Below are 14,157 nucleotides of genomic sequence, written 5' to 3'. Positions count from 1 at the left end.
AATTTTCCAAATTGGCCCCATTAAACCGTTTGAAATCAATTTTGTCCGTAAATTGCAAATTTATCAATTTTCTCTAGAAAGTGAATAGCTCTCTTAAACAGAAAGATATTACACTGAACATTCTCATGACCAAGAATTTGGACTTTTGTATATACAAATTACTGTACATAATCTATTGTTGCATCTAGTAACTCTCAGGAACAAGACCAAGCTTGTTGTGTTAACGAGTAGCACACAATGGTCTATTACTTCTGGAACTTAAGAGACCTATAAAGCCAATTATTTTCTCTGTCTCAGAGAGAGGAAGAATGTCTAAATAGTATGTACCATGGCTTGTATCATCCGCTTGAAACTTGAGCGTCCATCAATGTTTTTTAAGTTGTTGAGATAGTTCTGTGTAGCGGATGATGTGTGAGCTACTACGTAACTTAGCAATAAACAAGTCCCTACAAGTCAAATGCAAAACCAGATGACGTCAAGATTGAGATACAGAGAATGTAAGTGATTCATATACAATCATTATTAGTAATTGTAGCAGAAAATGTGCAATTGCCTCATTCACTTACCATATATGACATTTCAGTCCGATTTTTCCAGCTCTTTGAATCTTCTGTCCCACTCGTCTGTCTCATAGTTTTGTTCCATCATATCTCTATCTGTACTATACACGATCCGCTCCTTCCCGATGACTGTATTTTGAGCCATATCCCTTGCACTTAGTAGCTGCATTGCATCATTTAAAGGTGTTATTTCACTACTCCCAAGTGATAAGAAAAACATATATGTGAAGTATTCAGGAAAACAATCCAAGAAATGAGCTTTAGTCTGGCTGGTGCTATCATAAGAACCACCATCTCAACTGTCAAAGAAAGCAATCGCAAGTGGGTAATCACATGAAGAGATCCCACGGATATGCAGGCATCATAGAAGTTTCAGAACAAACCCTTTATGATAGTTGGCAAGGGTTTACCCACTAATGGAAAATGTGGGCGAAGCTATCTCATCAGGAAAGTAGAACATGTTTGGAAGTCGCATTATATCTATCGACAGAAACCAAAATAAACATCTCCCTAGATTTATGTTACTACTGATGTGCCTACCTTACGCCTTAGTGCGATATCTGGAGATTCAAGTGCTCGTGCAAATTGTAGTCGAGCTTTGTTTCTGGTCTCTATCTGGTTATTCTTTCTCTTGATTGAAAACCACCGAATCAAAGGAATGGCAAAGAATGAACCTGCGTATACCTGCATAGTCGTTTTTACAGTCATGAAGGAGACCAAGATAATTAGTTCACAATGTTTCAAATGCAGACCAGTCATCTGGATAACTGGATTACAAAATTAAAATCCATTAAGAACTTGTTTGTCTCAGAAATCATGCTTAGAATTCACCAAAAAAAAAAAATCATGCTTAGAAACAACAAAATCATGTTTAGAGCGAATAGGAAAAATCAAAATCAGGAAACAATTTAATAAAAGGTTAGCCATATCAAGAGAAACTAAATCATACCTGAAGTAGTGGATATATATTCTTAACAAAGGTAAGAAATCCACCTGGCCTGACAGCCATCTCGCTGGAAACGAACACAAAAAAAAAAGTTACATTAAAGATTTAATTATACACACACTAGGGAAGATTGAGTAGAGTTTAATCAAGGAGGGCCTTACTTTAGCAGCGAGTTTAGAACAATCACACCAAAGAGATTCACTGCACCTAGGCCAATGACCAATGCTCTCTCGGACGTATTTGTTTTACTGTGAAGAAAGAAGATTCCATTATCAGAAACTGAACCACAAATGCAATACAAACTTCTCATAAGTGTAAGACATTAAAATCCATGTTCAAACAATGATAAGAACCTAAATTGCCATTTTTTCTCCTTGAAGAATTTCTCCATATCTGCAACCCAGTCAAACCATTTCCCCACATATTCTTTTCGTCTGCTAGATCCAGAAGCTGTACGTTGCAGGGAAGGAAACCGGTACAAAATATTTCCCTACACAACAGAGATATAATTGTTAATAAAATGACCAAAGAAAACGTGGAAGATCATGCACCATCGGGATCACATATCAGGCAACCAAAAAGAGGATTTGCATACCTCTTCATCCAACTCAGGTTGACCATCAAACCGAAGAAGAACAGGTAGAATGTAGGATTCATCGTTCTGTAAGCATCAAAAAGAAAATTTTATGTCTCTTACAATATTGTGATACAACTAACGCAAGATGTAAAGAATTACAAATGACCAGTACAAAGACAGCTAGCAGCATAAGAAAATTAGTTTCATTAGTTCCATTTGGAAGAAATAATAAGCAAAACAAACCATAGCACTCTTTGAAGATGGCACATCAAGGTACGGAGCAAGTTCATCAGCTGCAACAACACCTCCTCTAGAAGTTATATACTGCCCAATCTGAGAATATGTATCAAAAAGAATGATTACTAATACTTCATTCTTATGAGTGTGATGGATCTTTTCAAACTCGTAACCTTTAAAAGAATATTTATAGGAGTTAAAAAAAAGAAGCATAACTACAATCTCTTTTCCATAAGATATGTCGAAAGTAGTAACCAATTTTGCTTATAGAAAAACAAGAAACAGCATCTAAGATATCTCCAGATTGGAACTAGTGACCTGACATGGATCCAGAACTTGAAAAAAATTATGAGTAAATTTGGTCCTGGACATTACCATCTGCCATCTCTCTTCTTCAATTCCTTGATTTGGGTCACCATCTCCAAATACAAACGAGAAAACCTACAGAACAACTGTCACTTAGTTCAAGCCGTTGTCACTCAAAAGCAATGTGGGAAGGACACATAAAGCAAAGCATAAAAGCTCTCAAATTCAACTTCCACTTACAGATTCAATGAAATTCATTCCCTTTCCTTCATCTTCTCGAGCTCGACGCCTGTTGTAATAATTGGGATCCCAGTACCTTACATAAAAATACTAGACTATAATTACAGATGCTCTCTATTGGTTAAGAATTAAAAAAAAAACGAGAAATTAAAATTACCAAAGCAGATCAACAGGGTTGATATAGAAATTGAATCCTGAATCATACCCACGCCCGCGTCTTCTTTGACGATTATCATCATCGCTATAACAAAACCCAAAGGTAGTGTAAAATTAAACCAAGACCATTGTCCAGAACAATAACATATCTTGATAACTAAACTGCAGCCAAGTCAAACACATACCTTCTGCTTGAAAGCAGGGCTATAATTGATGTGTAGACGATAACAATAGACGCTATAAGCGCCGTGCCAAAGGAAACACGAGCCAAATAGTCTATAGCACTCTGCCAGGCACATAACAGAGATCAGAACACTCAACTTCAAAGCGATTCACTGTTAAAAGGAAATGGATAAATCATAACAAAAAGACACTACCTTTGCCTTTTCAAGAAATGGTTCAATTTGTATCCTTAACGACTTGGCAGCCAACTTAGTTCGATAGTCCTTTGGGAAAACATAAAGCACATCACCTTCATCCGACACCTGAATGAAGAAACGTTTCATTGAATTTAGCACCTTTACACAGACTAAAACGAAACATGTAACGCATAAAGATCAATACTTTACATCAAAATCTCCTCGGATCATCGGAATTGAGTTACTCAAGTGCATTCTACACTAATCTCATTGCAGTTAATCAAATTTCTAATGTACTGCTGCTTTCGTTCTTAATAAAGATCAATACTTTATATCAGAATATCCTCAAATCTTTTAGCAATTGAGTAAATGGGGATGAAATCGAATTAGCCAGTACCTCGAGAAACCCATCAGTATCAGCCGCGAGAGCTTGAAGAGCTGTCTGAGCTTCAGTAACCTTCAAGCCAGCTCTACTGGAGACATCACCAACAGTGACTCTCCGGCCACACTCTTCCACAGCATCCATCGCTCGTTTCCGTACATCAGTCGGCAACTTATCACTCTCCACCAATCCACCTGGTTTGATTGCGCCACTAACCTTATCTAAACTCGCCGCCTTCACCACCGCGATTCCATGGCGAGTGAGCTTCCGAGGAGTGCTCAGACACCTCTCCGTCAAGATTCCGGGGAAAGAGTAACGATCAACGGAAGATCTGTGGCGAATCAAAGAAGACTTGTTTGATGATAAACCCACTTGAGTTAACCTAGGGGAGAGGACTAAGCATGTCGATACACACGCCATTCTCTAACTACAAAGCTTTATCTTCTTCGTCTTCTTCTTCGTCTAGTTATAACTTCGAATTTCCGCCATGGAAGATGATGATTTATATGGTTCAAAATCGAAGCTTTCGGATTTTTCTTTCCCACTGCCTGGAAAAAGTGATGATTATCTCTCTCCCACGACGCAGAGCAGCGAAATCCAAAACCGATCGGTACGCTTAAAATCGCCTTCCGGTTATAACACCTTTAACCGGAAACTTTCTTTGGTTTAGTGGATGTCTCTACCAAAACACATTATGTTTTCTTTGTTAACAGTTGTTAGACAACATCAAATTTATCTTACACTGAATGAAAGAGATTTGAACAGATGTTATATATAGTCATTAGAGCATATAATACATACGGTTGTTACTTTTCCTTTTTTGAGTTCTTCGATCCCACTCCATGACAAAACATTGAAGAAAATTTCCTTTTAATTTACTTGGAAACAAAACAATAAAGCTCTAACTGTCATCATGATCAATATCACACAGTCTTTTTCTATAATATAGCTTTGAAGCTTCTATACAACAAAACCACAAAAACAGATATGTGTTAATTATGTTCTTCTGAAACTTTCAGATTCAGGTATGCTATCTAACATAGGTCTCCAGCCGCTATAACATTCAAGATCACCATCATCATGATCATCAGTAACCAAGAGTTGTTGTTTCTCGAGAGTCTGATACATCATCTCATGGACCGACCCTCCTTGAAGCAGCTTCTCCAACTCTTGCTTATGCACAACTATCTTCATCCTCACGACACCATCCATGATTTTGCTGTTGCTTTCACTAGAATCATCGTCTTCTCTTAGTGGTGATCTTTCGTCGTCGTCCTCTTCCACTTCAGGATTCGCAAACGTCACTTTCTTGTTGACCTTCTTCTTGATCATTGATGTAGGCAGGAGATAATAGAGGCGGCCGGAGATAAGCTTAGCATCAGGCAGGAGATGAGTGTTGTTGTGAGAGAGAGAGTGGCCAGAGAATTGAGTAAGGATGTGATGAACACAAACGGGTTCTCTATATTCAAGTACCTTTCCATCATTTCTCACTATCTTTATCACTTTCTTCTCCATTACTAAACAGTTCCCCATCTTCTTCTTCTTCTTCTAGTTTTCGTACTTTTTCTTGTTATTGTTGTTGTATTGTTTTTGCTTGGAGATTTGTGTTTGTATATTTATATAATTTCGTTAGTGTGCCAATATATCACGTGGGACCTGATTTGATTTTTCTCTCTTTGCCTTTTAATATTTTATAGTGGGTGGGGTGGTGTGGTCGGGTGCTCATTACTCCATGTATCCCCCTTTATATGAATCGATGTTTTTTTTTTGTCAAAGGTCTTCATTCATCTTCCTTTATATGGTTTTACTTTTTTTTTTATTAAGGAAAACTGAAATCGAGTTGGCGGTGCAAGTGCACATGAGAATACATCATCATCGTATATAATGACAACTTATGTTTTTGTGTTAGTGTCATGATCCCAAGTTGTGTCGCGCGTCTTTGATATATAATATTTGATCCCATGCAATATATTTTTTTTATCATTCCTAGTATATATATGTACCATACATTTATTTGAAGAAATTCCCATACAAAACTAATCGGTGTCTTCTTAGATATATACTAATCAACGTACAAACTATAAAAACACTATGGCTACTTGCGCTGTTACGCATGCGGCATGCCCATACTAATAAGATACAAGAGGGCTTTAATTATACATTAAAATCTCACACATATACAATGCATACGTATGCACGCGGTTTTGTCCTCGTTTTATGATATGGTTTATATTATATTATATAGTTTAAATACAAACGATAATTGTAGATTATATTTTCATATAATTACGGATTTCCCCGAATTAATTGATATGAGATAAAATCAAATTTACTTTATGAGATAACATTAATTAATGTTCACTTTTCTTTTTCTTTTTATACACACTTTTAATGTTCAATTAAGAATTACTAATTCGAGACGAAGAAAACTGAATGTGCTTATAAAATGAGTGTGACAAGGACATAGAGGTGAAACTAGAAGAATTAGATGAGATTGAGAGGTCAACAGAAGCTATTAAATAATAACACAAAACAGGTAATGGGTGGGTATATAAGAACTATGTAGGGTTTCAATTAAATGTTTGTGACTTTGTGATACAGTGGTTGCATCTTTCTAGGAAATAAAAATAGAAGCATGCCATTGATTTTTCCTTACAAACGTTGGGCGGTAGGGGCATCACGAATGTGTTTCGTCTCTTGTAGTGCGTGGTGGCTGAAAAAATGCTTATATATCTGAATCGGTGGAATTTTGTTCTGGAAAACTTCAACCAAGTTCCTGACTATAGCATTGTGTTCTCCTATTACTGATTAAACAACCCTGATGTCGCAATAGTATAATTATACAGTATTTACATAATTTTTGTATGAATAGAAAAACTTACTAGTGGCAACTCACCATGCTTGTCCCATGTCCAAAAGTTCCACTTGATTTTGTTGGGATTACACACTTTTTATAAGAACCAAACATTTTTCTAATCCTACGTCAAATCAATCAAATTGACTGTAAATCATATTGGCGAGGGAGTAAAGGTTTTAAGCAAATAGACTATCAAACGTAAGAGGTTAATTAGTTCAGATAAATAGACTAGCAAGCATTTTGGTTGATTACTTTGGCTTAACCGAGGATTAAAATATGAGAAACAACTTAACGAAGAAGAAAAAAAAATCATATGCGCATGTATGTCCAAACGAGAACAGTAATCTTCTTCTATAAATTGGAAACTAACTAAAAAATTTATCCACGAACAAAAGGTTAATTGATATACAAAAATTAATAAGAGAAACAACAAGCACAAGAACCCAAAAACAAAACAATAAGAGCACGTATTTGGTAAAATGCAATGCACTAGTTTTACAGGCAATGATGGCGGACTTAGAAAAAACAGTGTTTTATTTATATATGGATGTCATTGTCTCTAATTTGTCACCACATATATGTCCTAGGAACCTAAAAAATGTTTACAAAGCGCATACGCTGCTGCGCCTACATTCAAAGGCCGAATCAACCAGATGATTGGCGTTGGTTCACTTTTGAATATTCAACTCTCTCTCTTTACAAATAGATATTGTAGTCTTTAATGTTTGTCTTGTTTTGTTATAGATATTGTTATTCTCATGACCAAGATGACTCATGTAATGACCATCTAATACTATACAGTAAACACGACCTATTCCAGAAAAAATAAAAAACAATTGGAGTAGATAGACATGCACAAACGTGACATTAAACTTGTATGTAGTATTGCTATGTAGCTATTAAAATAGACGATAAATTATATATTCCCAAACTGAGAAAGAATTATATAATTATGAACAGATTTTTCTTTTTCTTTCAGAAGTAAATAGAACTAACTTATAAATAGTATATATAAAGATTGTGTCATGTACCTGTCGTTTGCTATAATCATAAAGTTAAAACATATTATAGTTACCTACGTGTATGTAAAACGTCACATAGCATGTAACTTCAACTTGAGAAAAAAAAAAAAAAAGTAATATTGCAAAATATCGTATGTTGTGTAAGTTTTATAACGAAATTAGATAAGCGGAAAAGAGAAGCAACATAAATCCAGATAAGATTACTATAAATGACATTTTCGAGTCAAGATTGAGATTCCATTCGCATTCTCTTTTGGAAAGTACAGAGCCCTTTGATGAGAAAAAGTAGAGAGAGGTGAAGCACTTTTGTGGGTCTTTTTGGACAAAACCACGAAGGTGACGAAGGCAAAAAGGAATTTAGATTTCTCGGCCTTTCAGTTCCCATGCTTTTGGTCGGTTCACGTGCTTAGGCTCCAGCAAATCTTCTTTCGACAAGTGGCAGCCTTTCGTTGGTAGGCACCGTCCAAAGACTCTCTCTTTTGAATGAAACACTACTACTAAATGCTTTTGCGCTTCGGTTTCTTCTACCAAGTTTAAAACGGTGTCTTCAAGACTCTGGATTATTTGATTTAAGTTATTCCATTTCCATTAAGTTCTATATGCTATTAGAATTATATATCTTAAATATTTTTACTTTTTTTCTTCGTCTTTAAAAATTGTTTTTGTTACAAATTTTTGAAATGTAAATAGAGGGAGAATTTTAACAAGAAGAAAGAAAGGAAACGTAAGAAATTTTGTAAACTAAATATGAAATAGAGTGAGTCATTTCGAAAAGGATATATTTAAAAACTTGATCAACTTTTACCGATAAAAACTTTTAAAACCGTTCAAGTTTTTTTTTTTTTTTTTGTGTTAATCATATTTCCTCCTATGATTTGAGATGATAAGTCTAATAAGAAAGTTCAACTGTCTAAAACAATTTTAACAATTTTAGAAATCTTTTTATATTTTAAAAACCAAAAAACAAAACTCATTTTCTTATCCGGTTATACAATTTTTTTTTGTGTAACATTAAGTGTTTTCTCTAATATTTTGAACCGATGGTGTGTTACAGCGTGTTAGTAATATTTTAAACGGTAATTCATTTTAAGACCATAAAAGTATTAACGCAGTCAAAAATACAGTTACCATTCGGAACCATAGTGTACGACTAGCGATTAATTTGTACTTTCATTCAATTTTTCCTGTTAAAAATTGGGGTTTTTTTGTGTTGCACCTTGGGCAAATTTTGTTGTGTGTTAGGCAATTGCTATAGGAACCGTGTCGTCCGTCTCGCTATACTACCCTTAGCGCTCTCATATTCTATGCAGCCTATTCATACATATATGTAGCCTATTCATACGCCTATGCAGCCTATTCATACATCTATGTAGCCTAATCATACATCTATGAATTCACATACATATACACATATACATACATCTATGCGGCCTATGTAGCCTATTCATCCATCTATGCATTCACATCTATCACCTATACAAACTATACATACATATATGCAGTCTATGTAGCATATATACACATACATACATTCTCCACTTTCATCCACATCACATCGACGTACGGATGTTATCTTTTATCAGAGTAAAAACGCCGACTACATACACTCTGGTCAACTTCACGAAGTAGAAGATGGAAAACGCTAGACATAATCCCAAAGGCTTGTTTTGACGATTCACCTTCAAACCCATCTGCAAAATTAGTTAGCTAAATTCAGTTTTCATTACAATCGTTTTCTCCGTTTCTCAATTTTGGCACATGCATAATTCAATTTACATAAAAATAAAAAATAAAGATAGTTTACAGTAAAAACCCATTCATTTTTTGTTTTTTCAGCAAAAAAATAAATGAAAACTTCATTCTATGTTTTGTTAGACACAACATATATTTTTTTATCTAGCTAAATAAATAATTCAGTTTATTTAAAGGACACATATGTAGCCAAAAAAATCAGTTTATACACACATAGTTGAAGTCAAGACAACAATATATATAAAAGAAACTGGATTTATAACAAAGCATTTTGAATTTCAGGTTCAACTACTTAACAAATGATTAAAAGGTAAACAATCTAGGCATCTAGCACAAGAACATATAATGATAAACAAAACTAGAGGAACATTGGACTAGAGAGTATTTGTACCTTGTACGAGGATGCTTATTTCTATCGGCTAGTGAGGATACTTGTGTTTGTGTCTCTCGGGTCATGAGAAGTGTAGATAAGTTCGAGTGAGAGAACTACTCAAGTGGGAAGAAGAGAGAACTAAGAGATTTTTTTTTAAAAACAAGGTTTTTATTCGACATTTGTAAAGAAGTAGGCAGAGCAAGAGAGGATTCAGATTTGAGAGTTCAGACGTAAGAAAGGAGTACTTATAGAGAGAGTTATAACGTTCATATCCCACTAAAATATTATATTTTCAAACGGTAAAAAATGTTACCGTTTCCACAACGTTCGTAATTTCTCTACTGTTACTGACGCCAGGTCAAATCATACCGAACGTTAGAACAATATGGGCCGACTCAAAACTCTGAAAGCTTAAAGGCCCAAACATAAGGCCCATTATGTGTGATATTATACCAACGTTAAAATAAGTTTAATAAAAAGAAAAAGGAAAAATAAGAAGAAGAAGGAAAAAAAAATCGATGGCGGGGATGCTAGTGAACAATATCCACCTCCCTCAGCCTCCGGTTCTCCGATCGGCTCTTTCTTCTTCCCGAAGAAGTTCAGTTCGAACCCTAGTTATGGTTAAAGCTTCCTCTGGACCTTCTGATTCTGGAGGCTCAGTGTCTACGAAGGCCAGTGACGACACTGGAGGAGGTGTTGTATTCACTGCTCCTCCTGGTTTCAAGCCACCAGAGCCGAAACGGTTCGCTATAAAATCGGGTAAACTCTTCGATGTCTTGGGTGCTTCCATTGGTTTGCTTTTCCGATTCGGCACTGGCGTTTTCGTTTCTGGGTAATTGTTCCTTTCTCTTTTCCCCCAATTGAGTTTCTGGCCACTCTTGTGTTCTGAGATTGAATTGAGTGTACTCGTATGGGGACTTAGTATATACTTGATTTAAAGCTATGTTTTTGCAGCAATTTGAATTGATTTCTTCGTATTGTTCTTGTATTTTACTAGGTACTCTGCCTCTTTTGTGTCCAAGGAAGATATTCCAGCTGATAAGTATGCCTTGCGTTTAGGGGGTAATCATGAACAAGTTTTAATCTTTCACTTTCTGTTTCTTGTGTGTTTAGGATGTTAGAAGCGGATTTGATGCATATGTGTTCAAGATTAGGATTAGTTTCCTTCAAAGCTGTGAGCTTCTTTTATGTTTCAGAGGAGTTTGTCCGTAATTTGTATATGTGTAGGGATCACGGTAAAGGAGACCTCAAAGCTCGGCCCTCGCCCTGAGAAACCTATTGAGATATATGAGTTTGAAGGGTATGTATGCTTTTACTAATTGTGTGTTGATTGTTCAATTAGACCCATTTGTTTTCTACCTTTCTCTTAATGTTGAATAAATGTTTTCTTTTTTCTCCATTTCCGATATGCAACTCAAGCTGTCCCTTTTGCCGGAAGGTAACTTTCTCTATTCTTTTACACTTAATCCATGTCATTATCTTAGATGTTTCACGGTTAACCAAGATTCTAAAGATTTTGTTTTACATAAAATATTTGCTTTATACCATTAAAACAAGTTGTTGAATCTTGTCCTGTGACAGCTTTTGCTTTGTCCCTTTTTCTGATTACCCTTAAACAAAATGTATATCTCGTAGCTATTCTTGATGTATCACCACAGCTTAATGTGACTTCACTAATATGGAGATTTTGCAGGTCAGGGAAATGGTTGCAGTGTTGGATCTTGATATTTTGTACTATCCCTGTCCAAGAGGGAGTCCAAATTTCCGTCCCAAGGTTAAACAGATGGGTGGAAAACAACAGTTTCCATACATGGTTTGGCATTTATCCTTATGATTTTTCTGTTTCTTTTTCATCCTTCTTACAAAAACAATTCTGGGAAGGTCTTTCCCCTGATATGTCCATGCTTTAAGTTCAAATTCATGATGCGTCAATCACAGAAATGTGGCTCAAGAAGATATCTATAGATGCAATAGTTTTGCAATATAAAGTTCCTTTTTGTTCATTAGCGTTCAGAAACCTTAGTTTAAACTTTTATGCTTATTATTCACAATCAAGAACTCTTTCTGTTACCTTGCCGCCACTTTCATCAGTAAGAAATAAGATGTGTGTTATGTGTTTAATTGTATAATGGTTCTTGTAATTATAGGTTGATCCCAATACAGGAGTGTCCATGTACGAATCAGATGGAATCATCAAATATCTATCTGAGAAATATGGTCTGTTTCCTCTTTTGCCTGATTCTACTTCTATTTACTTCTTCCCTTTATAGTTATCAACAATAGCATCATCTTTGCCATTGTCTACTCATCTCTAGTTAAATAATAATACCTTTGTTTTTGGTTAAACTTGTTTCAGGAGATGGAACAGTTCCTTTAAGTCTGTCACTTGGTGCTTTAACGGTTAGTTTTTTGGCACATGTTGCAGTTTATTTTCATTTGCTTCAGAATCCAATTATATAAAACTAAAATTGTTTCTTTGATATTGTAGGCTATAACAGCTGGCTTAGCAATGATAGGTCGTGCGGGAAAGGTAAAAGGAAATTCTATTACATTCCTTTGATATATCTCTAAAGAAAATTCCAAAAGAAAACTTATAAGACGTATATTGATGATTAAGTATATCATCACATCCCCTATGTAGTAATTGAATTAAATTCTATCATGAATACTATCTATTATGCAATATCTGTCTCAGGTTTTGTCACATTTTTATGCAGGGTAACTTGTACACACCAGCAAAACTCCCACCTAAGCCACTTGAATTCTGGGCATATGAGGTTTTGATCTCATCACGTTTTCTCAATTATTGAATACCGAAATGTTATCTGCATAATCCAAATACATGTCTGTTGTTTGAATTTCCCTGTAGGGTTCTCCATTCTGCAAGCTTGTACGTGAAGTTCTTGTAGAACTGGAGTTGCCACACATTCAGCGCAGGTATGAATAAAACTCTTAGACCAGCGCCACCGAAGGAACAATGTTAGTCTTTTAATTGATATTACCTTCTTTTACTTGTTATTTTCCATCAGCTGTGCTCGCGGTAGCCCCAAACGGCAGGAATTGCTCGAGAGAGCTGGTCACTTTCAGGTGGGTTAGAAAAATACCATACATAGTGAAAGATAAAAGAAAGGTTTGATTGAAGTATGATGATGACACTGATGGGTTGTGTTATGTTGTTATATATAAAAACAGGTGCCATACCTGGAAGATCCAAACACTGGAGTTGCGATGTTTGAAAGTGCTGAAATCGTTGAATATCTTAAGCAAACTTACGCTGCTTAAGTTTTCTTCTTCCTCACTCTATACGTATAGGTACATCAAATATGTGAAATGTGTATGAACAGCTACTAACTGCTCCAAGAATAAACTTGAAGGTCAGTTATGTGTAGGGTTGAAATGTGTACTAAGCCAAATTTTAGTGACATTAATTCAAACTCTGATCGTCCATCTTGTCTGTATTCCAAAGCTATATAACAGAATTTGGGAGTGAATATATATCAAAATACTGAATGTAGCAGCGTAAACAATAATTTGGCAGAATAGGAAAACAAAACTTAATCATACTGAGTTAGAATCGGTAACGAGGACGTATTAAATTAAGGCATGGGGGTAAATAAAGAGAAGAGTTTGGAAGAGGCAAGATGATGTCGGAAGGAAGAAGTGGTCCGAATCCAAGCATATGATTACAACAAAGGTCCATCAACAACAGTCAACACATATTTGTGGTCCGTTCATTTTGGATGATCTTTTGTTTCCTTTTCTGTGTCCTTTTGTCTGTCTAATAGAGATTTAGTTATTGAACCAACAAACTAAAAAAAAAATTGGAAATTCAAACCTAAAGTTTCAAAATATATGAAATTGTTTGTTTTGTTGTTAGTGGTTGAATTGTCGTTTTGTGAACTTTTTAGGTTACTACTTGTTACGGATAATGGTAGTTAATTGCTTGTTATGATTACATTTTTATCGATATCTTAAGCTAAAAATTTTCAATTTATACATATATGGAGGGAAATATATAGTTGTACCAACACTTGGTAGGGTCAAGAAATAACGATTATCAATAACCAAAATTTCTTTTTGCTATATAGTATATAGTAGTCACAATATATTCTATTTGAAAATGAATACCTTTACAAAAAGGTAGACTGAAAAAGGCTAAGCACGGTTCGTTTCTGTATGGTGGCATTATGATTTCAGAATATGCAAAACGATTTTTTACTATTTTATGTCATTATTTCAATCTTTTTAATTTAAAGTGTGATCTTGGGTGAGGTTATGTCTAGATTTTTCTATTTATTTATTTCTGAAAATAGCATTCCCTCTCTTTAGTACTGGAAAATATAATGTTTCCATCTTCCATACAATTTAACTATTTTAATTTGCTTCTTCA

The 14,157-nt window shown here is 35.1% G+C and overlaps 3 protein-coding genes across 3 annotated transcripts; 1 reads left to right on the top strand and 2 right to left on the bottom strand.

The window, feature by feature from the left end:
* Positions 1 to 67: 67 nt before the first annotated feature.
* On the bottom strand, positions 68 to 4,350 carry LOC17884654 (uncharacterized protein At5g03900, chloroplastic). Its single transcript, XM_006289087.2, has 14 exons — positions 3,779 to 4,350; positions 3,400 to 3,507; positions 3,208 to 3,308; positions 3,024 to 3,107; positions 2,867 to 2,942; positions 2,696 to 2,761; positions 2,327 to 2,416; positions 2,102 to 2,167; positions 1,860 to 1,996; positions 1,668 to 1,754; positions 1,510 to 1,573; positions 1,101 to 1,244; positions 567 to 723; positions 68 to 446 (listed from the first exon to the last, which is right to left on the bottom strand). Exons 1-13 carry the CDS (start codon positions 4,181 to 4,183, stop codon positions 580 to 582), a joined length of 1,572 nt encoding a protein of 523 aa, XP_006289149.1. The 5' UTR covers positions 4,184 to 4,350; the 3' UTR covers positions 68 to 446; positions 567 to 579.
* A 292-nt stretch (positions 4,351 to 4,642) lies between these two features.
* LOC17881920 lies at positions 4,643 to 5,317 on the bottom strand. Its single transcript, XM_006288703.2, has one exon. The coding sequence runs from the start codon at positions 5,294 to 5,296 to the stop codon at positions 4,760 to 4,762; it is 537 nt and encodes a 178-aa protein (XP_006288765.1). The 5' UTR covers positions 5,297 to 5,317; the 3' UTR covers positions 4,643 to 4,759.
* A 4,941-nt stretch (positions 5,318 to 10,258) lies between these two features.
* On the top strand, positions 10,259 to 13,216 carry LOC17884234. The gene is made up of 12 exons (XM_006288066.2): positions 10,259 to 10,599; positions 10,765 to 10,829; positions 10,995 to 11,067; positions 11,187 to 11,205; positions 11,461 to 11,580; positions 11,915 to 11,984; positions 12,124 to 12,167; positions 12,256 to 12,297; positions 12,485 to 12,544; positions 12,637 to 12,704; positions 12,797 to 12,854; positions 12,960 to 13,216. The coding sequence occupies exons 1-12, from the start codon at positions 10,286 to 10,288 to the stop codon at positions 13,047 to 13,049; spliced, it is 1,023 nt and encodes a 340-aa protein (XP_006288128.1). The 5' UTR covers positions 10,259 to 10,285; the 3' UTR covers positions 13,050 to 13,216.
* The last annotated feature ends 941 nt before the right edge of the window (positions 13,217 to 14,157 follow it).

The sequence above is a fragment of the Capsella rubella genome, unplaced genomic scaffold (assembly GCF_000375325.1).
Source record: "Capsella rubella cultivar Monte Gargano unplaced genomic scaffold, Caprub1_0 scaffold_6, whole genome shotgun sequence".
Classification (NCBI taxonomy): Eukaryota; Viridiplantae; Streptophyta; class Magnoliopsida; order Brassicales; family Brassicaceae; genus Capsella; species Capsella rubella.
This window is presented reverse-complemented; position numbering and strand designations above follow the sequence as displayed.